Below are 22504 nucleotides of genomic sequence, written 5' to 3'. Positions count from 1 at the left end.
GTGCAGTCATAACCCTCTGCTTACAATATCAAAATTAAAACACCACTATTATCTCACAGTAGAACAGTATGAAATGTGTGAGGTGTGAGCATCAATGAGAAGCTCAGAAGCAAAGATTTCGTTTACAGAGAAAAAGGTTTCTGTCCTCAAGAAGTTCAGTGCAGGCCTTCTTTCTAGCTTTAATGAGGGGAAATTCACCAATTAAGAATTACAAAGTCAGTGAGTCTTTAAAAGACTGCTTAGCAATGTGACTGTGAGAATAAAATTCATGGGCAATGCTGGTGAAATTTTACATAAGCTTTTAGATCTAATTAACAAAAAAGGGCCAAGATTTTGATTAATGAAGGCATTTACATAACCTTCAAGATTTGATATTAATTTTACAGGGAGATTTAACTAACTTATTAGCAAATGACAGAGAAATTTAATAAAATAATTCTACTAAATTTTGTAATTAGTTTCTGCAGCTTAGCTAGCAGTGCTACAGAAAGTAGAGCTATTTGTACAAGGGCAAAAAATAAGTTTGGAAACAGAACTTGTGCTGGAGGTCCTGAAGGTATTTTCAATCCAAAAATACAATTTTAAAAACATGTACAAACTAATATCAAGGACCACAAAACAAGAAAAGGAAATTTCAATCAAAGCCACTGTACAGTTCACACTATAAAATTCTTATTTGTATTTTATAGCCCTCTGTCCTGACCAAGCAAAAATTCTGTTCTGAGTTTTTGTCTAGCATTAGTGTATTCCAAGCCAAGATTCCCATCACCTTCTATTAAAAAAGCACCAAGACATTAAATGATAACAGTAAATATTACTAACACGAAACTGGGAAAAAAATCTTAGCCAATTTGTCAAAGTGCTTGTGGTGTTAAGGCAATTAAATAGCAATAAAAAAGTACTAAGGCTCATAATTTTTAGCTTTGAAAATCCATTTTAGATTTATAACTAGAATAAAATGATTTAAAATCTATATAAAAAGAGATGGTTTGACAGAAATAGGAAGATGCTGAAGATAATATTGTGAAATTCAAAAGTGGCAAACTGAAGAAACTGCATTTCACACTTACTTTTTTATTGACTTTTTGCTTTTGATGGACTAATGAATTATTGCTTATTCATTTTCTTATGAATACAACAGAGTCAATCTGTCACAAATAAGGAAAAAAAGTGATTCCAGATGGAATCTACCTCAGGCAGTGCTTCAGGAAAATATTTGTCTTCTTTGGGGCCAGATGGAATGCCATGGGGCTGTTTGCAAGAATTAGTTTTTGATAGCTTTTTTTCTGTGTGTGTCTATTGTTTGGCCTTCTTTTTTTTTTTTTTTTTTTTTTTTTTTTTTTTTTTTTTTAATGTAGCATATAATGAAGAAAAAAGGAGGTGAAAATACATTCTCTAGTATGAAAATATGGCTGCTGCAGGGAAACACCTCCTGCCTGTGCTCCTTCTTATAAGCTCTCCTGTGGTCAAGGGGGAAGGTAGGCAGGCAAATTAATGCAGGGTTTTAGCAGAAGTCCATCAGCAAAAACAGGAAAACTTGCCTAATGAAGAGACAGTAACAGACAATTTATAAGACACTGGCTTTTTCAGTAGAAATAAATCCCAAGAAACCAAGCACTAGTTTGTTGCAGCTTCTCATCTACTTTAGACTGTTTGGAAAACAGAATTCTGCAGGTCTTCTATCTGATGCAAGGGATGACAACTTTAGCCTGAAGACGAATAATACTTTCCTAAATTATCCCTGTTGAAAGACCTTTTTGTTTTACTACCACACACACATTTTACAGATAATACAAGTCATTTCCTGAAGGGCATTTCAACAAAACCCGACTTAATTTAAACATTTTCTTGGAAGGATTTAAGGGGAGTTTTAAGATAAAGTGCTAAGTTTTAGCTCTGGAGTAACTTAATTACATGACAGTCACTCTGCAGATAGTTTTTGCTCAATATAGTCAAAATCGGTTTAAAGGCCAAGTGTGACTTGCATGATTTACACCAGATCTCTATCACAGTCCTCCTGGTTTGGATAGATTACCTTTGCTCACATTGTTAAACTCTGCTCTGGACTGTGAGATTTTTGATACATTGTACAGTGAAGTCAGGATATAGAGAAGTTCATGAGTTAAAGGGAAACTCAGTAGATAAACTCTGTGACATGCCCATTTTTCATCTATATTACAAATTAAAAATATTCAGATGAATTTAAAATATTAAATTTATCATTGGAGATTTTATTAAACGACTGATATAAAAAGAAATGTTTTGGAAATCTTCTTTTTGATCAGTTATTAATAGGTAAAAGACAAGTCTTAGGTTATAAATGACTTTTTGATCCTCAGAAACTTGTCAATCAAGTAATTTCATATAAATTCAATGGCTTATTAGTAAGAAGAATGGATATTTTTGGCAAAGCAACAAATTCTTTTTAAAAGTGTTTAGAATAAATATCAGCTTAGGCACTTTATTTCTTTTGAAAAATTGGTAGAGACCTGAAATACATTTATTTGGTAGCTTGACAAGTTACTTATACCCACAGTCTATGGGAATGCTCCAGTGCCTGGAAAGCAGACTGCAAAAACATACCCAAATGGGGACATTTAAGCAATCTTGTTTTATCCTTAATTTTACCCTCATGTTTTGCTGCTGGCAGCCTTTCATATTTGTTTATTGTTAAAGTTACATGTCTGAGCTATACAGAATCTGTTTGCAGCTCGTGTATTTTTGATTCTTCAGAACTCCTGTTTATGGTTTCTTAAGCCACATAAACTGCTGAGTTTTTTCCCTAAGCAAACCATTTTCTCTATCTGTTGGTTCAGTAAATGATACAACCTCCTAAAAATTTTAGCTGGCTCATATATACACATGAACTTAGAACACTTCCTTAATGCGTTTCAGTTTTCTGTGCTGCAGTTTGCTCTCTGGGGTTAGAACAACTGAATTCAGATGAGATTCACAGATATGGATCTCTTTGCAGAAAAACTCTGGCTCTAGATTTTCCATCCTCCCTTGCAGGATCACAGACTCTCCTTAGGAGTTGGGGCTTGAGGGTACCTGTATTAAGTAACTGAGCTATCAGACTGTAGACTTAGCTTTGCTAAATCCTACTAGTATGATAAGCCTCCCTAGTTTGGACTTTTCTGATTGCTCCTTGAGGGTACAGTGAATTACCTATAAATAAATTTTGGACTGTGCACTATGTGTAGACCAGATAGGAACACACAAATTAGTATCTCAACCAGTGTTCCTTGAAGGCTTTCATTTCTGCTACGAATTCCAAGATGTACAGGAAATGTCACAGCTATAAATCCCTTGAGCTCATCAGCAGTCTCAGAGACAGAATACATTGGTTTTGGACATATTTCTTTCAAATGTAACAAGATCAGGTAACACACCAGAGCAGGAAGGCAGAATGGAGAAGATAAAAACCCTGGTTTACAAGGCAGACGAGACTTCAGCTTTTACCTCAGTAGCACTGTGCTCTAGAGATAAAGCTGGAAAGCCAAGGTTGAATGTATAATGCAAATGCTATCTAGATACAAATGTCATTTATTGTTTTTACTTTTTCTCTTTGCACTTTGAGTCTCAGAGGAATTAAGTGTTTAATTTGGAAGCTATTGTTCCTTCATTGCTGCAAGTTTATGTTGTGCTGGACTTGGCAAGGATACTAGAGTCTAATTAAACCAGTATAGGAATGAAGGCTGGGAATCAGTAGGTACAAGAGATTCACTGAAAGAAAAGGTAAAATCTCTTGCTTTGACTCAAAAGCGAGGTATCAGAAGTCAGATACCAGTCAGATTAAGCAGGGAGCAAATGAAGTCTCTAGTGCAGCTTGCTTGGCAGTCAAAAGAATGTTATTATAACAGCTTTTTAGTGGAGTGGAAATATCCAATTTCCCCAAAGACCAATCTGGCTTAGCAGTGCAGACTTTCTGACTTCATATTCTAATGCTTACTTCACAAGATGCCTCATTTCTCCTTATGTAATGAATTGGAAACAACATTGTTTCAGAGCACAAGTGCAAGTGCTGCTCCATTAGATAAAAGAATTCTTAAGGAACTTTATAAACAATAAAATGAGAAAACCGGCCCTACAGTCTGCATGTGAAAAAATTCAAATTTTAAATATTAGATGCCTCTAGAGATGATAATCAAATATTATTTATCTCTAACACAATCTGAGGAAAATAGTGTGGCTGATATGACAATACAGACCCTTTAAAAATGCAATATAAACTGAAAGGGCTGCTAGTTGGGAGTATCAGTATCTTGGAAAAAAAAAAGCACCCCTAAACAAGAATGTGCTTTATCAGATGTTGAGGTACTGATTATATTTCCAAATTACTTAACGCTGTTACCACAGTACATTGTTTAATGCATTCTGAATGTAACCATTAGGATAAAAGCCTTTCAGCATTCTACACAGACAGTTACATTGCTGCATGAAGTCAGTCTTCAGTAATTATGAAGAATCTAAGGCAATTCACAGTCTGTATTCATATTGTAATTTAAGCCTTCTGGGCTGGCAAACAGTTGTCTGCAATCTACTGTAAGAGAGGAAAAAAAATACTTCACATGCTAATATAAGATTAAAGAAGAAATCAGGGAAGAAGAATACAAATAAAAAGATTAAAGTGAACAAGATAATATTCTTGGTTCCTTATTCTACTTGAATCTTTCCTAAGACTTTTCCTAGGTCTAGTATGGTGCTCCTACTGGGTAATACACTTACAGTCTGCCAAAGAAAACTACTGCAGCTGGAAACTGAGCTCTTTCACAGAGAGAGCAGGACAGAAGTGTAAGAGTGAAGGCTGACAAAGACCAAGAACATTTGATTTGAGTTAGAATGCTTTGGGACTCTTTAGCTGTCCTGCAGTGCTGAGAGGGGATGTCTGAGCATGAAGAGCTCTCTGGATTGCATGACTATTGCTCACTGTCTTCCTGGACTTCTGAGGCATTTGTTGGCATCACAGGCTGCACTCAGCTCTGGGTTATGCTGTAATAAGCAGGGAGTCCTGCCAATGCCAGGGCACCAGCAGCAAGTGATTTATGACCATGCCAGTCCTTCTCTGTTTTTACTGGATACATGTCAGAGGCTCCTGAAAGGCAAACCTGCAATCTTCAGGAAAGTGCAGCAGAAATTCCAGGCTTTAGTATGAGATACAAATTTAAGGGAAAAGGACTGTTGTGTTATCATCTCTCCTGAGTTCCTTATCAATAGTAAAGGAGTGTGCACATCTCACTAAAAATCTTGTGTACAGTGATGCTTTTCGATGCTTTTTATTTCATGTATGGAAGAGTCACACTACCCTGGACTGGTTTAGTTTGACTGAAGCACAAAGGAATATAAATATGAATAAAAATTTTTATGGCTCAGTGAAACATCTTTTGTTCTAATCAACAACTGGAGAGAATTTTCTATATGAATTGATTATTTAATCCCTGAATTACAGGAGAAAATCTCCTATTTCACCTTATGGAACCTTACTGATTGTTATTTCAACACTTATTTTTGCCTACTTATGATACAGATTCATGGATATCCTATAACTAAAGGAATATGCATAAGAATTTGAACATGGGTTCTGCCTCTGCTCTTGAAGTAATATGCAAATTACTGGCTACTCTTTGAAAAGAACACTTAGATTTGAGGTATCTGTGCTGCAACTTTTTAAAGAGTTTTATAAAATATAATACAAATTTATAAAACTGTCATACTTTCCATCAATTTATAAATTGCTACTTGCAATGTTAGATGACCGAGTATCATTGACTTCACAGATATCTGTGTTTTAGTGGGTTTCTGAAACAGGAGACTGAGGTAAACCTTTCCAGGCAAGTCTGTCCTGTGTTGTACTAAAGAGAAGAGCACTTCCAGAGGACAGCAACACCTCCACTTTCTGAACCCAGACCTTGCACAGCACTGAAATAGGGAGGCTAAGGTTATTTTAATACAAGCAGCATCCTGTTGGTTGAAATAGAAGGGCTTTAAGAAACTTTCCTGGGAAACCAGGGTAAAGTCTCTTCTTTGGACCATGTTAATGTAAGTTATCATCTTTTATAACACTGACACAGGAGTTAATGAAGTGGATGTGATATAAAGCCTAAAGGAGAACATAAGGAATGACAGATATCTTTAGAATAACATTTTTGAACTACAGGCTGCATATAATTTGTGACATTTGATCAAGCACTAACTTAATCAACTGCTTTCCTTTCTTTTCCATTGCACAAGATTTAGACCTGCTCAATCACACCTGCACATTCCATCAACCAGCTTCATGCATAGTTACAAGTTAGGAAGACTGAAAAACTCTGTAATGCTCAGACAATTTAATTCACTTATTTTGAAGACTTTAGAGCAAAAGAGAAGAGCTGCATGGCCTGAAGTCTTAGTTTGAGACAAATGTGTTCATTTTACTTTTTTTGAGAAAATGCTCTTATGACATCAGCTGTCAGCATAAAGCACTCACATTTTGGCTGTATTTCTAGAATGACGCAGGGCTAGTGTATGATCCAAGTATGTTAAATTGTTCTGTTTTGGAAAAATGGATTATATGCATTTTGAAGCTTCTCTTTCTAGTTTAGCTTCTATGATTCTGTGAGTGTTCTGATGAAGGTAGGGAGCACAAGATTTGCTTCTGGGTGGAGGGAGTGAACAGGGAAAGAGAAAAATTTCTGAAATAGCTGAGAGACTTTTTTGTTTTTCATTTAAGATTAAAGTGGGGGCATAAGATTCCCCAAAATACCATCAAAATGAGCAATGTTTTTAGAGGGCAGCAGAGTGACAGAAAATGAGCTCTTCTGAGCTGACGAGAAACCGAGGCTAATGTCAGAAATTATTGATTAGGCTCTGGTCCACTAAAAGCAGTCAAACAGAACAGCAGTGGGATCTTAGCATAGATAAGCTTAGCACAGCTTAGCATAACTGTGCCTCTTAGCTGTGCCTCCTAAAATCACTAGTTTAAGTTTGGCATATTTTAAATACACTCTTTCATTTAAATCTTTTCTTTGTGCTTGTATGTTAGCTCAGACTATGAAGTGAGGAGAAGGCATAATGAAGGTTAATGGAGCTCTCGGGTTCATGCAACACACATGAATTAGAAATAATTTACTAGGAGGAGGCTCACCAAAATCAAATATAAAAATACTTCATGCAGAGTTCATAACAGACTAAATATCACTTTCAGACAGCTGCAAAGCAATTTTGCCAAAATGAGATCAAATAAATGCCAAGTAAGTGTCAGAGTGAACAAAGGAAGGGTCCCTCCTGTGTCCCTTTTCAAATACTTTTTCTTCCATATTATTCCTTTTGTAAATGGGGAAGGAATAAGAATGGAAAGAACAAGAAACATTAAAAACCAAAATGAGCTCTGGACCACTCTTGTCTCTCCTCTCATTGGTACAGGAGCATATACTCCTGAAATCTCATAATCTGAAGTCAAACACAACAAACATCATTCTCTCTCTTATTTTGGTAAACACTTGGAATCATTATGAACTCAGCATCATATTGTGAGATCAGCTGTGTGACTGCTGAGGAAGAATGAGTCCTGTTCTTTTGTTCTTCCCACAGGGAGCTATAGAGAATTTCAGAATAGGGAGGAATACAAAAACAATTCTCTTCCCAAGATAACATGCCATTGCAAATGAGGCAGTGTGACAAGAATAGTAAATACTTTCTATTATTAATAGTAATACTTAATATCTTTGGGATTGAAGGGGGAAACAATTCTTTCTTTGTGGAGTTCATATAACAGTAAACCAATCTAATGATTATTGAGAATTGTATCCCCAGGACATAATTTGGAAGTAGATGACCTATATGGTTTCCAAAGATTTCTTTACGATTTTATAAAGAGAGAAAGAATGTCTCACTTCATCTGGAAATGAGTTGTACTTTACATGCTAGAAAAGGTTGAAGATTTTTGAATACAATTTTCATTAAGAAGAAGGGGTCAACTTGTGTCACTTGTCAAATAATTCTACTGCACTTTTATCTTTTCAGGTTTGGTCAGTAAAGAGCAGACTAACAGTGCAGTGAGGGTTTCCTGACAGGCACACTGTGGAAACTCCATGGAGGGGGAAGCTGCCCCAGCAGTGCAGTTAATCAGCCATCTCCTAAGTGTCATGGGAGCCTCCCAGAGAGATTCCACTAAACTGCTTCATAAGGGTTAATCTTAGGTTATCCAAGCTTGGCTTCTTTGGTCAACCAAATTTGAGTTCACAGTAAGTATTTAAGCCTGGAACAAGTCTGACTGAATTATTTTCCATTTCACTGTGTTTCAAACTTGTTCTTAATTTCTCTCTGATAATGATAATATTGATTTTAATTTAGATAGAGAATTCAACCTAAGGATGTCGTAATACTTTAATGTATTCGGTCCAGGCTAGCAACAAAAAGGAATTCAAAAGTCCTGTTACTTTTCATGTGATATGAAGAATTCATGGATATGAACCTACAATTAAATTGCTAAAACCCTGGAGTTACAGCAAGGGAGGCAGAACTGGAAGTGACCTCTATTGATTGTAATTGAATACACTGGTGGTGAAATCTAGCCTGTGAGGTGCAGATTTGGTATAATTAAAATATAACTTGTGTACAAGGAAGTAACACATTTATATGCTATTTCACAATGTATGGAGAATATAAATGCATGTGAGACGACATCACATAAATGCACTTTGTTTCTATAGTACAATAAATACTAAACACTAGGTAATGACATACTCTCACCATCACAAAGGAAAAAGGTAATCATATACTAATAATGTGTAGCAACATTTTAACTGTACCTCAGACTCCAACACATTCTCTTTCCAGCTAGAGAATAAGGAAATGTATTGTCTTGAGATGGTACTATATAGATCCCTTGTGAATCCCATAAAAACAGTCATGTTGTTTGCCCTGCTCACTCTTTCTCTATGGAAGATTTCTTTCATTTCTTCTGCAGTAATGTGTGATATTCTCAAAGGACAAAAGTCTGGACAGAAACAGAACAGGGTGGCTTAGCAGTTCCCAGAAACACAATAAAAGACAGTACAGTTCAAAGCAAATTCACACACTGAATCCATTCATAATTGCATATTCACAGCAGGCCTCCAGAATAGCAGCAGTGGAATGTGTTGGGCTCTAACTCACTCTTCTCAGAAGTGCTGAGAGCCCCACTGTGTAGTTAAAAATAGACTGCACTGTATTCTCAATAATAAGGCTAAGCAGATAATTTTATCTAAACAATTTAACAAAATTAGCTTTCTCTTTTGCTAGAATCAGTCTACAAAGAGTGCTATTTTCAGCAACATTTCTATAAATAATTCCTAGTGCACAGCTATTCTATGAATAAGTCACAAAACTGAATGCTAAAATTTGAACAATTTTGGATTGATAAACCATAAATATATTGGTATTTCTTAAGTGAGTACATAACATGACACAAATGTAAGTATACAAATTATAAATGTGTATTCAAAATTATAGTATTCACTTAACATACTGCTTCATCATTGATTTTGCTTGATAGCAAAGCAGTACAATTTTTAACCTACATTTGTTTAAAAACTGGAATGACTATTTGTGGAAGATTTTACTTCTGTTTTCTTTCCTATCTACTGAGGGCAACATGTTAGGAAATATCAATATTGAATGATTGAATGATTTGCTTTTTCATCTATTTTCTTTATAGGCATCTTGCACTGATGTGCTTGTCCACAATCATCTTCTGTCTTTGATGGGCACAGGCCTGCTTACCCAGCAAAGGCACGGGAACATTCTAACTCACAACTGATGGATGGGCAGAGGGAGGTATAGCCACAGGGCTTTCTTCAGGCACTCAGCAGTGTATTTTTAAATGAAATATATCCCAGTCACAATCTACTTGGGTACTCTTAGGCTTATTTTTATTAATAGGTCTGTGCCTTTATGAAAGACAAAATAGACTTCGGGTATTAGCAGGTTTTTTCAAATATTTCCATTTTTAGTGTTTTCAGGCTGTTCCCAGTAGAATTATTTATTTTAACCTCACATTGTACCATTTTAATTTCTTGTTATCTTCCCTTTCTAAGCCTATTCTTTTCATTTTTCAAAGTACCTAGTACATTTTTCACAATGTGTCCACTATTTAGTTTATTACTTTGATCCTTCTTTTCATCTCAAACTCTCAGTTTCACAGCCTGTTCATCTGAGATAGATTTTACATTTTATCCTGTAAGGCTCATTTCCTGTGCATTTTTATATTGTTCCAAGTGACACAATTCAAACCAGTTTTTGTTCCATGTGACAATTTCTGTTGTCTCAAGGGACACAGTGCAGGTGGTCCAACTCTGAGCTGGATTTAGAGCTCACTTTTCAGAGTCAGCAGTGGCACAGCCTGCATCCACAGTCGGTATTTAAGGGTTTGTTCTGAATTCCCCATTACCTCCAGTATTATCTTTGGTCTTTCACCCAGTTACTCTTCAAGGAAGTTGATCTCCAATTAGAGTTTTGTACTGAACAGACACCATGGCATTCACTTATACTGTGGAATCAGCCTTGTCACTTTGTCAGGCAAGAATTCCCCCAGCATCAGTGTCTGTAGGTCTGAGCACACTGGTCCTAATGGAAACAGAAGTGCAAAACCCTATTGACTGGAAATGGGGAGGACATGCTCTGTTTGGTGTGAAGATATCTCTAACAGGATGTTGCCAATTTTAAAATGTTCTGAATTCCAAGAGTTCAGTGCAAAAAATGAAGACTCTGAAGTAATTTGACTGATCTCCAAATGGGACTTGTCTTACTGGATATTATTTTTTAAAAAAATTAAAATAACCAAGTAAATTATTAAAAATAATTCTTTACCTAATGTTTAACTTGATGGTGGTAGCTGGGCTAATAATTAGTTCCCCACATTACAGTCAATACTTTTCAAACAGACTTGTGTTATAAAAGAATGGCTCCTGTTCGCTGTGGTAGGTTCTTTACCCTCCCTGTCTCCACTTTGCACCCTGACCAGTGCCTGGCATGAAGCATTGTAATTAAGCTGATACTAACTGGAGTAACTGACCCAGAATTTGGATATATGCCCTTGGAAAGATAGCTGAAAGTCTCCAGTCCAATAAACAAGTTACTAGATCTGTCTGTTATGTACTTTTACGTAAAATCAAACATACATGAGGCATGAACCACAGTCACATGAATTATTGTAAGTCTGGAATATTTTTCCTAGGTAAACACTGCATTTGACTTGACATACTCATATTTGTAGCTCAGAGGAACTAATTTCAAATATTATTAAAGAAAATAGAAATAATAAAATTCAGCATATGAAATAATACAGAAGGAATCTGTCAAAACTTAGCAAAACTCTTAATATCTCAAAGCCAAAAGTATCAAAAAGATTCCTGGAAAAAGAAGAAGTCATCCTCTAAAGAAAACTGAATGGCAAACACAAATCCCTAGCTGTTAGGGGGATCTCTAAGAGATGTGTCTAGTCAGAAAGCATTCCAAAACTGCAAACAAGAAGTCTGTGGGTACAGAATAACAATCAGCATTTTGGAGAGAGAAGAAAGGATAAGCCTAAGGACCTTGGTATTAAATTAGCTAATGATAGCCAATTTTTTGCAGAGGAAGCAGAAATACTAGAAAAGAAAAATATACCATTTATTAGTTTCATAAAATCTGCCTCAGTTTGAGAAACTAATGATGACATGGTACAGTAAGTCATTAGAACTGTAAGAAATTTATGACAGCGGATAAACTAAGAGTGATAGTTCACCACAAAAATATTTGCCTATAATAATAGTTTCTGAAGGTGGGGCCCAGAGGGTCTAGAAAGTGAAAAGGTAATACTGGTCATTCTTAAGTATTAGATGCTACTAAACCCAGAAAATCACAAAATACAAGTAGCATATATGCAAGAATGCTAATAAGAATCCACCAGGACAATTTCATTGCCTAATCTGACAAGTAGAGGAACAGATCTGCCTATACATCCCTCCACAAATAGATGATGTTGAAGGAGTTGGAAGAACAGATGAGTGACATTTATGGTCATCCTCGTGTGTGGCTCTCTGAAGCTCAGAGCAGGAGGAGGGAGAGCGGGAAAGCTAGCAGTGACTGAAATATAAATAGAGGAGTTTTGAGGACATGAAACTACTCCTCTGTCTCCTCTAAAATTCCACAATCTAGTCCCTGGTGGTGCTCACAAAATCAAGTTATTGCTTCATAAAATACTTCTAATGATGACTAAGTATTTTAGCTAATACAGTTTTTCTTTTGAGTGCTTGAGATAAGAAAGACTACCTTAGGGAGAACTTTGTCTCTAAAGAAGGTAAACACCATGATCTAAATAAATGGAGCATTCTGAGAACACTGATTCAGTAAATAGCTCCTTCAAAATTTTTTTCAGATGCATGCTCTTTTTTATTGACAAATATATGTGTGTGTGTGTCTGTCTGTAGGCTAAAGTTGTATTTTGCTGTTTTAAAGAAAGGACAGAACATTGCTGGTATTGTGAGATCTCACAAAATGGTAACAGCAACATCCATTCCAGGTAAGGATAATTGCAACCATTTAAAGCAGGGTACCATATGTAAATGTAAGGCCAGTACCCAGAACTTTGGATACACTTATTTTACTCTATCACCGCAGTGAAGATATTCACATTCACTGATTTGAACTTGAGCAGCAGACATGCTTATGAGAAAGCAAGTACAGAGGGCAAAGATCAGCAAAAAACAACTACAGCACAGAAATCTGAGCTTCTTGAATTGTGCTGGACAGACTGCTGATCACAGCAAGATGTATGGAAAGGAAACAAGATAGAAATATATATCTGTATCTTCTGCTAATATGGAAGTATTTATTTTAGCAGTGTCTGCAGAAATGGTATAGCAGAAGGTCATTAAAATTATTTTTATAAACTTTCTCTTGAAAAGAATTAGAATGCAAATCAGTTATTTAACCTTGTATGAGCCACATCTGACAGATTTTTTGATGTCATAAGTGAACCTGTTACATCAAAGAATATAGGATTATATGGTGCTTATGTAACTTCGGAGGTTTAAAATGAAAATTCAGTAGAAGGGTAAAGACAGCCACTCCTACTATTTACATGCCCTCTTATCTTAGAGGAACTTCTTTTATTCTTTGTATACACTGGTTTCAGTGTATTTTTCAGAGCCAGGAGATTTCTGTAAGACTGAAAACCCTGTTTTGTGTGACATAGTATGGAATATAGCTTCCAGTTTACTTATTTGCCTTTCCAGCTACATTTTTGCCTATCTAGTTTAATTGCACTTGTTACTGTAAGTACATACTGTTGAGCTTGCTGAATAGGAAAGTTCTTATTATTTTCATATCAACATAGTAATGAAAAAGAAAAGCAAAAGCACGTTCAAAATTTTTGTTGGCGACTGAGGTATCCAGAAGTCAGTAAATTCCTGCCTGTTATGTGGCAGGCAAAAATGGCAGTAGGATTAGCCTCTAGGTTAAAGAGCCAGAAGTTAACCTGAGGCTTTAAAAAAATACAGAAGAGCATCCTCTTTGCTCATGGCTAAAGCTGATTCTCAAGGGAGATTTGTAACATGTATGTTTTTAGTGTTTTGATAATTGTGAATGTATTCAGAGACAGGATAGAAAATGGGACAGCAGCAATCTTTGTATTTAGGTTACTCTGCCTGACATGCATCTCTATATTCTCTATGCAGGTGCCCAGAAACACCTGTGAGAACAGCAAACAATATTGATCCAGACCTCATTATAAATGCAGACCTGTCACACACTTGGTTTCAGGACTGGATCTCCATTTTTTGTACCATCATCTATTTTGTGTACTGCTGGTTACACAGGACAAGTTTGTTACAACTACACTGTCTTATACATATTTTCTTGGTTAAAAGCATCCCAATACTATATATTGAAAATGCACAGTCTTATTATAAGAAGGTAGAATAGTTTGAATAATATGTAGGAGGTTATACAAATAGAATATGAAAAAAATAATTGTATTAGGGAAGCTGAGACTGAACAATCATATTTAATATGAAGAAAGGCTGTGATAGGTTTGTGTTTATGTGATCTCAGATCAATAACATTTACTGTCATCACAAGTATTAATGTATTCTAACTGCTTCTAAATGAACTTCATATTTGTGTCTCGTTTTAAATCTGAAGTCCAAACTCAAATAGCATTTACAATTTCATACATGAAAAATTACTTATGTGCTTAGTTGTCTCCTTGAAAGGGACACAATAAAACACATTTTGAAGTATATTTCTCCAACTTTGGTTCTAAGAAAGGAAGTCCGTGAAAATCTCTATAAATATTTTTTAATAACATGTCCCAATAATTTAAGAATAATATTCACCATATTATGAATGGCACTTAAAAAGACAGTTCACTCAGTTCTCCTTCAGAATGGGGTTTGTTTTTTCCAGTTGTCCTGGTTGCCTCTTTACGGGTTACTTTACAGCTTGAGGAGGGTACAAACACTATTTCCCAAAACCATAGCAGTGAAGAGGGCTTCTTATTCTCAGAATTTGCTTAGGCAGTTGCTATGCTGACTGATATATGCTTTTCAGTGAAACAAGTAAACAGAATCATTAAATCACAGTTACAAGAATTTGTTTGGTTAGAAAGTAGTGCAGCAGACAGATGACTGTTCTTCAGGGGAATGCAGGATGAAAAACACTGTATTTGTGTTATCTGGGGCTGCTTTAGGTTAGTTACTTAAGCGATCTAAAAGTCTGAAAAAGGCTCAGAAGAGGTCAGAATATTAAAGTTTCACTAATTCCTCCTGAGGAAAAAAAATGTTTTAAATAAAGAGGACTGCATATTTTATGAGTAATTACATAAAATGTTTTTCTTGTGAAAAGACACAGCTGCAGAAGAAGCTGGGCAGGAATTTACAAAATGTCATATCCATAGGCCTGGTATTCAATCTACTTTTGGCTATAACTCAAATTCCAATTTAAGACTGTTTACTGACTTACAAAAAATATACCTGTTTTTTTCTTTAGCTTTTCTGATGTGCAAACCTCTGTCATGAAGCTGAAGGCAGCGTAGCATAGTATGAAAGGAAAGCATTCCACCATGAACCTTTCAGTATATAAATTATTGTGTACCCTCCTGTGTCCACTGATACAGTTACTTCTCAATGTCAGCTGCTTGCATCACCAATATTTCATGCTTGTTTCCTTCCCTAAGCATGAACACATTTTGTGGTATATTCGGTTAATTGGTATGAATCAGTCCTGTTGTGAAAAAAAGTAATTATCAGGAAACCATCTTTAAAGTAAAGATGAAGACTACAGATCATCTAGTTTTAGACAACATGTGCCTAACTGGACAAATGCTAGTAACTTTTTAAATCTGATACATCAGTATTTATTAAAAATCTTTTAGTTCTATTCCAAACAAGATGGAATGAAGATAAAATAATCTATACAGGAGGCCTTGTTATTTTGCATTTTGGTGTCTCTTTAAGACAGAAATATGAATTCTTCAATTCCAAATAAGACCAAGTCTAGACTTTAAAGCTCCTTAATGTCAAATAATGTTAATGTTAATGTTAAAATAAAGACAATAAAAATTGTAATGTTTTTGAAATAGTTTCAAGTGTTCTAGCAAATAATGGTGCTGATAGAAGAATCAGTTTTCCTTGAGTCACTAAGGAAAAAACCTGGAAGCTGCAGTTGATGCTTACAGTGAAGTGTCACTGAATCTTGGAAATAATGCTGTGACATAAGAGGTCATGGCCCAGATAAATTTTAAAGTACTTTTAAGATTATTAAGTATTGCTACTGTATTTCTGGTTTCCTATTGATTTAGAGCACTAAAAACTCTGCTAGCTAGGTTCTTATATGGAATGATTAACGTAGATAGAACCATGTGCTTGGGTCACATATCTTGGTTTAAAAACATGTGAATAACAGATCTGGTGTGGAATTCTGGGTAAATCCAAGAAGTTCTGAAATTCTGAAAGTAAGGTTACTTTTTCACTGTTTCTGAATTCTCACTCATGAAGAGAATTCTGCAATTAAACCCAGGCACACAAAGTCCTTGTTTTCTCTAGGTTTTGTCCTAGACAAGAAGTCTACAGCCTTGTGGAGAGAATTGATGTTCTTGTGAAAGATGGTCCTTGAGAGGACTTGTCCCACACTCTTGATGCAAAGACATACAGAAAACTTTTGCATTTTCCTGGGCTTTCAGTCAAGATTCACTAAGAATGCCTAAGTGATGCCCTGAAGCATTTTTGTCATATTGCAGTTTTGAAAAAGGGGGTTTCAGTGCCCCAGGTAGATTGGGCCCTCTCTGATGAGTCCCTGTTCATTTCTTAATAGGTCCCTTATGAATTTCATGTATTTGAACTTGCAATTTTAACACAACTCTGTTAAATCTGCAGCCAACTAGAAACACCATTTTTAGAGCTGATGTTGTTTTAATAGCTTCAGTACTGCATTTCTTGTTGCTGACAGTTGCCTTCTCTGCTTCAGCTTTTTCTTCTTTGCAGACTTAGTGAATTGATTGTGTTCCACTGGCTCATGACTTGGCCAAACACAGAAGAAAGGTGGAAGCCTCATTAGCTGAAGGCAATATGCCTCTACTGGAAAAATAATTGTTTCCTGTGAGGATATGTCTGTCTGTGTTTATGTACATATACACAACTATTTTTGAGATTTTGTAGAACATATATATTGGTTTTGAGTGCACTCAGATGAGCAGAAGTTGTAATAGCCATAAACAACAGAGGAATTAATTTTTAACCATAGGAAAAAAAAAAAAGACCTCTTCCCATAGTATAAACATTTTTTAGAAGCCCTTAAAGACCATGCAATATCTGACAGCAACAGGGGAGTTAGCACTCATGCAGATGTCACCCATGTGTGTTTTTGCATATTCTCTTCCAGTATCTTAATATATCTTACTTAAAACAATGTAGTGAATACCTTTCTGTTATTTTATATAACGTAATAGTGGATGTATGTCACTGAATGGAGATAAAGCGGAAATACTTGAAGCATCCTTTTTTTTCCCAGCACTGAAAGGTTAGAAGGCACTGTATTGATTACTGCAGGAAGAACAAATAGTGTTAACTACAATCTTAGGTCTTAACATATTGACTGAAGTTACTAGAGTGAGAGTAAAAGATCTGGAATGACACCTGGGAGAGAGCCCAGGGCATAGTGATAGTAATAGGATATTCTTCAGTGGCTATCGAGTCATGTTCCTCAGAAATGGGAGAGCAGACACCAAGTGAGACTTGACCACAGTCAGAAATTCATGATTTAGAGCATTCTTAAACCTTGGAGGTTAATTAATTATGAATGATTTTCATACTGACTAACTACTAATACTGTAGGAAACAAAGCAAATTAATTTCCAAGCAGGTAACAAGATTTAATTTAGCAGTGTATTGTACTCCTATGAGTCATATTTTCAGTAAAATAGTTTAATGTGGTAACCCCTTGCTGTACACTGTATTCTTATAAATTCGTGCAACAAGGATAAATTAATTTCTATTGCTAACCAGAACGAAAGCAGTGCACTCTTCCTACCACAAGGTCTTGAAATCCAGGAAAAATAAAGATTTTAGTGGCTATTTGTACAGTCTGATTATGTGTGAAAATGATAGGTTTTTAAAATCTAGAAACACAGCCATTCAAAGGATGCAAAGTTTAAGCATTCAAAAACAGATGTCTGATTTCAAATCAGCTTTTGTTTTTTAATGTTAATATTCCCAACCATCCTATTATCCCATGCAATGAATATAAATCACAGTTCTTTTCTGTAACTGTCCTTAATAATACTGTACTTAGTTTCTGTCTGTGATTGTACTTTGCAATCATTTTCTGAAATTTTTGCAAATATTCAAATAATTGAAATAGAGATATGATATAAGGCCATTACAAAATTTAAAGGCCTAAAAGTCATTAACTGCACTGAAACATGAACATATTTATCAGATCTATTTAGATTTACAAAATTCAACTTATCAAATGCCATCTAGACTTTGAAAAATGCTGAGCCTGATTTCTATGTGGAGCAGTTTTATCACCCTACAAAATGCTTACTTGCTTAATTCACTAAATCACTGTGATTATCAAACGATGGTCAGCAAAGCAACCCTTATAAAAGAAGCCCACTTTACATATTGTGAAGGTCATTACAGAAAACTCCAGGTGGAGAAAAGCAGCACAGAGATGCCATCTAGCAGTAACTATTAGAAATTTCCTAATACTGGATACTTCCTTCTTTCAAGATACTGCACTTGTGAATAGGAGAAAGGAAGATTTTCTGTCCAAATCCTTTCACTGTAGCTGGCTTTCTGCTGAATGTCTATCCATCCTGTTGGAAATAAATCTTTAATGAAATATATTATCATGGATATATTTTTAAAATTTTCCTATATAAATACAGAGAAAAAATAGAATAAAGTCAACATATATAACATCTAATAAGTATCTTAAATTGAAATTCAGTAATTAGCACTGTGTTAAAATTTATCATTAGTGAGTGGCCTTCCAGCTGTTACAGAAGAATTTCTACGGTTGATCAATATTTTACATTAAGTTTAAAAGAAAGAATTTAAAAGCATTGGCAATAAATTACTATGGTTGAAATAAAATCTTAATGTTTCAGAAATTGGGGGGATAAACTAGATATAAATTTTTGTTACATATTTTACCATAAGATGGCGATACTTAAACACTTTACTATCAGTAAATAACTGAGTAAGTTATCTCTGTCATAATGAGTGCCTGAAGACAGCAGTCTTGACTCAGTGAGAGCCTGGTACTAAATTAAAAATGTTTTTTACTCCATAAGGCATTATTTTAAAATAGTTGATCAATAAAATAAATTGTTACCTAAAAATTATGTAGGACATGACTAGAAATGTATTGTGTAAACTGGAAATATCTGTTGTGATTCATGGCCACAAGCTAAAGAGTTTGTGACTGTCAAGGGCACGTAGAAAGTTGTCTTTCTAGGCATGAGCATACTGCACAATTTTCTGGAAAAGAAAGAATTTACCATCCTCTTGTTTCCTACAATTAGGTTCATATCATAGATTTCCTTTCCAACTTGCAGGGCAGAAAATTATTATTCTATTTCAATTTAGCATAAAGCAAGATAAATAATTGAGCACTATTTAAGTGTGTTCAGTCAGAACTTGTATTTTTTGCTAGAAAAATCTTGTTAAAATTTTTATGTGTATAATTTTCCACAGAAACGTGAAATATATTGTTCATAGTCAACAAAATTAAATTACTGTTTGCTATGTGGCACGTTTTTGTTTAATGTGGTGTAGGATCCACTTGATATCACTTTTTTAATTTATGAAAAGCCAATGCGCTCTGATAAAAAACAGATTTTTAATTTTAATGTAATCTTAAATACTTTCAGCTTTTTCATCCCTGACCCTTGACAAAGTCAAAGGAGCCTGGAAAGAACATCTGAATATCTCTGAAAATGTCACACAGAGTGATGAATAAAAGGCCATTTTCATGCCCTCTGCACAGCATGCCACAGCAAAAAGGGCTAGAAGCAAAGTTTCCAAAGTTCATTTGTGCCATTTCATTCCAGCGCCTTATCCTGTTTTTCGGTGCTGGATGGTGACAGAAAATGGAATGTTTTCTCCCAGTGTTATTTTGGGGTCTGAACTAAAAAGAATTGTTCTGCCAGATCTGTTTGCTTCATTAGTGGTTTTACTCTTCCGTGGACAAAGAATGATATAAATCCTGTTTTTCCCCTTGCTTTTATGCAGCCTTTTTAGTAGATCTTGCTAAGTGTAACACAAGACAGAAAAATAAAGAAAATGAGTGTGTGGAAACCTGTAGTCATTATAAGACCATGTGCTGCTATTCAAACAGATGTGGAACTCCTGTGTGTGCAATGCCTGATGAGTCTTCTTACAGGAACAGCAGTACCTGATACTTTCAAATGGCTCTTATTTAATAGAACTGATATAAGTAATTTCTTAGGTAATTATTAGTCCTCTATCACCTCCTGCTTTTTTAAGTTGTCACTGTATCTTACTGATTGTAAAGCAGTCAGAATACTGCAGCTGTAAATCAGATGGTCACTGAATTGCTTTTTAGGTTCTGTTTTTGTTTTTAAAGAGCAGCATCCCTTCCATCCCTTCAGTACATATTTGTATACATACAAATGAATATCTTTGTTTAAAATGAAAAAGCTGCCAGGAGAGCTGAGCATTGCCTCACACGGCTGTCTGGTACCTAACTGGTATCATTAATATGACATTCACCACCATGCAATATGAATTGTGGCAACACGGCACGGAGTGCTGCTGCTAATGGACTGCAATAGTATAGCAATGTTTTCTCTTGTCACATTTTTATAATGCTTACAGTTACAAGACTGTATGCCACAAAAAGACGACAAATGAGACAAGTTGTACATCTATAAAATACAGCACTACAAACATCTGCAGACCTGGGCACTTCCAGTCATTATTGCTTGTAAGCGCTGGAGTGCAATTCCAGTTTTCTAAATGACTTAATCTGAAATCTCCTTCACCAGCCAGGGTGCATGGCTAAAACCTTTAAAATGGTTTACTTTTATCATTATTTCAATTTCAGCTGCGATCTCTTGGTGACTTGAACGCATTTGTAAATAACAGAACTGCAGCAGCCCGGAGCGTGGCTATAGTACTAAATTCAGTGTTTTCACGTGACGCCTCCAGTTTCACTCTAAACAAATTTATTTCCAGTCGGAGGCTGCCGATCCCTGCCTCCAGCGCCCCGCCGCTTCCCCAGAACTGGTGCAGTCACCCAGCGCTGCAAATGAACGCCTGGAGCGGGATGGATCACCGCTGCTTTGCGCTGGACAGCGACCGGCCTTGGACAGCGACGGGCAAGGCAGCCGCGTCCCCGGCGGGCACAGCCCAGCTCCGGCCAGCGGGCACAGCCCAGCTCCGGCCAGCCGGGGCTGCTGCGGGGCGAGGGTGCCGGGCCCAGGGCCCCGCTGCACGGCGGGCACCGCGCCCCCCGCCCGGGCCGCTCCCACACGAGCTCTGCTCTCCCTCCGCCCGCTCGGGCAGCCAAGGACACGCACCCGCCTCTCCCCGGAGCCGCCCGGCGCATCGCCCGCTACCGCGAACGCCGTGTGCGGGCTGGCTCCGCCGCTGCCAGCTGCCGCCCGGCCGGCTCCTACCTTGGAGGGATCGAGGCCGGCCAGCAAGGACAGCAGCAGGAGGTTGAGGATGCTGGCGGGCGCCCGCATCCTGATCCCGGGGCTGCCTCTCCGCGCCGCTCCTCTTGGTCATTCACTCCGCTCCCGCCGCAGCGACCGCGCCGGCAGCCGCGCTCTCTGCCCGCCCGCCCGAGCCCGAGTGGAGGAGGCAGCGGCAGCCGCCCGGGGGACGCTCATTCCGCGGGCAGCCTCGGCGCGGGGAGGGCGGGCGAGGACGGCGCTGCCCGAGCTGGCGGAGCGGCTCCACGGCCCCGTCCTACCCCGCCCCTCCCCTCCCCCCGGCCAGCCCACCGCGAAAGTTTGGGCCCGGGAGACGGCGGAGCCAGCGCGGCTGGACGGGCGCGGAGCGGGCGGCGGATGTGACATCAGCGCGGGCGGGAGGGCGCGCGGGCGGGGGGCGCGGGGCGGTGCGGGGCTCGGGCAGCGGCCGCGGGCTGAGGGCGGGCGTGGCCGGGCCGCTGGGGGGCGCGCTGCTCCTGTGAGGGGCGGCCCCACCGGCCCCGCACCGGGCCGGGGTCATCGTCCGACCTCACACCCAGCCGCGGGTTAGTGCCCCACCGGCCCCGCACCTCACCGGGGTCATCGTCCGACCTCACACCCAGCCGCGGGTTAGTGCCCCACCGACCCCGCACCTCACCGGGGTCATCGTCCGACCTCACACCCAGCCGCGGGTTAGTGCCCCACCGGCCCCGGACCCGGCCTCTGTGGAGCGCAGCTGTAGGCGGGAAGGAGCTGCTCTCCCTAAAGGAGTGCTGGGCACCATGGCAAGGGTGGGTTGATGTGAGGAGCTGCGGGGAGAAGCTTTCCCTCAGGGCTGTCCATTTCGCATTTCCGTCTACAAAGTCAGGGCTTGACTGAGCTCTGGTGAGGATAGAGCCGCCTGTGCTTTCCAGCTGGCCCACGGGCAACAAGGGGCTCCGTGTCTCCTTGTGAACTGAGGTGGGAAGGCCTGTGCAGGTGCAGGCAGGTGGAGGTCACTTGCTGAGAGGAGCCCTTGAAAGCCTTCCCGAGAGCAATCAGGAGTTTCCTTTTCCCTACATCAGCCAGCATCTTTGCCAGCCCGGGCTCTGCCTTGGATGCTCTCGCCTGTGCAGGTCAGTTTCTCAGGTCAGTTTCGCAGGTCACTTTCACAGGACAGGCAGGAATGGGATTTGGCTTCATCAGGGATGTGTGTTCAGCACAGCTGAGCGTGGCCCGAGTGTAAATAACAGCAATATACTGTTAACATGGGCAAAGTATCTTGGTGGCTCAGTTATTTTCCCTTAGAAGACTCAAACTCAAGATCTATGGTCAGGATAATCTTACTTATGGCACAGT

The 22504-nt window shown here is 38.1% G+C and overlaps 1 protein-coding gene across 1 annotated transcript in view; it reads right to left on the bottom strand.

Moving 5' to 3' along the window:
- OLFM3 (olfactomedin 3) overlaps positions 1-21476 on the bottom strand; it is a 46486-nt gene extending 25010 nt beyond the window's left edge. Inside the window, exon 1 of the mRNA XM_056497848.1 lies at positions 21149-21476. Within this exon, the coding sequence (XP_056353823.1) occupies positions 21149-21217 (69 nt within the window). The 5' untranslated portion in view covers positions 21218-21476. The remainder of the gene's footprint in view (positions 1-21148) is intronic.
- Between the last annotated feature and the right edge of the window lie 1028 nt (positions 21477-22504).

This window comes from Oenanthe melanoleuca, chromosome 8, assembly GCF_029582105.1.
Source record: "Oenanthe melanoleuca isolate GR-GAL-2019-014 chromosome 8, OMel1.0, whole genome shotgun sequence".
Lineage (NCBI taxonomy): Eukaryota > Metazoa > Chordata > Aves > Passeriformes > Muscicapidae > Oenanthe > Oenanthe melanoleuca.
The sequence above is the reverse complement of the archived record's forward strand: the minus strand, read 5'-3'. Positions and strand labels throughout refer to the sequence as shown.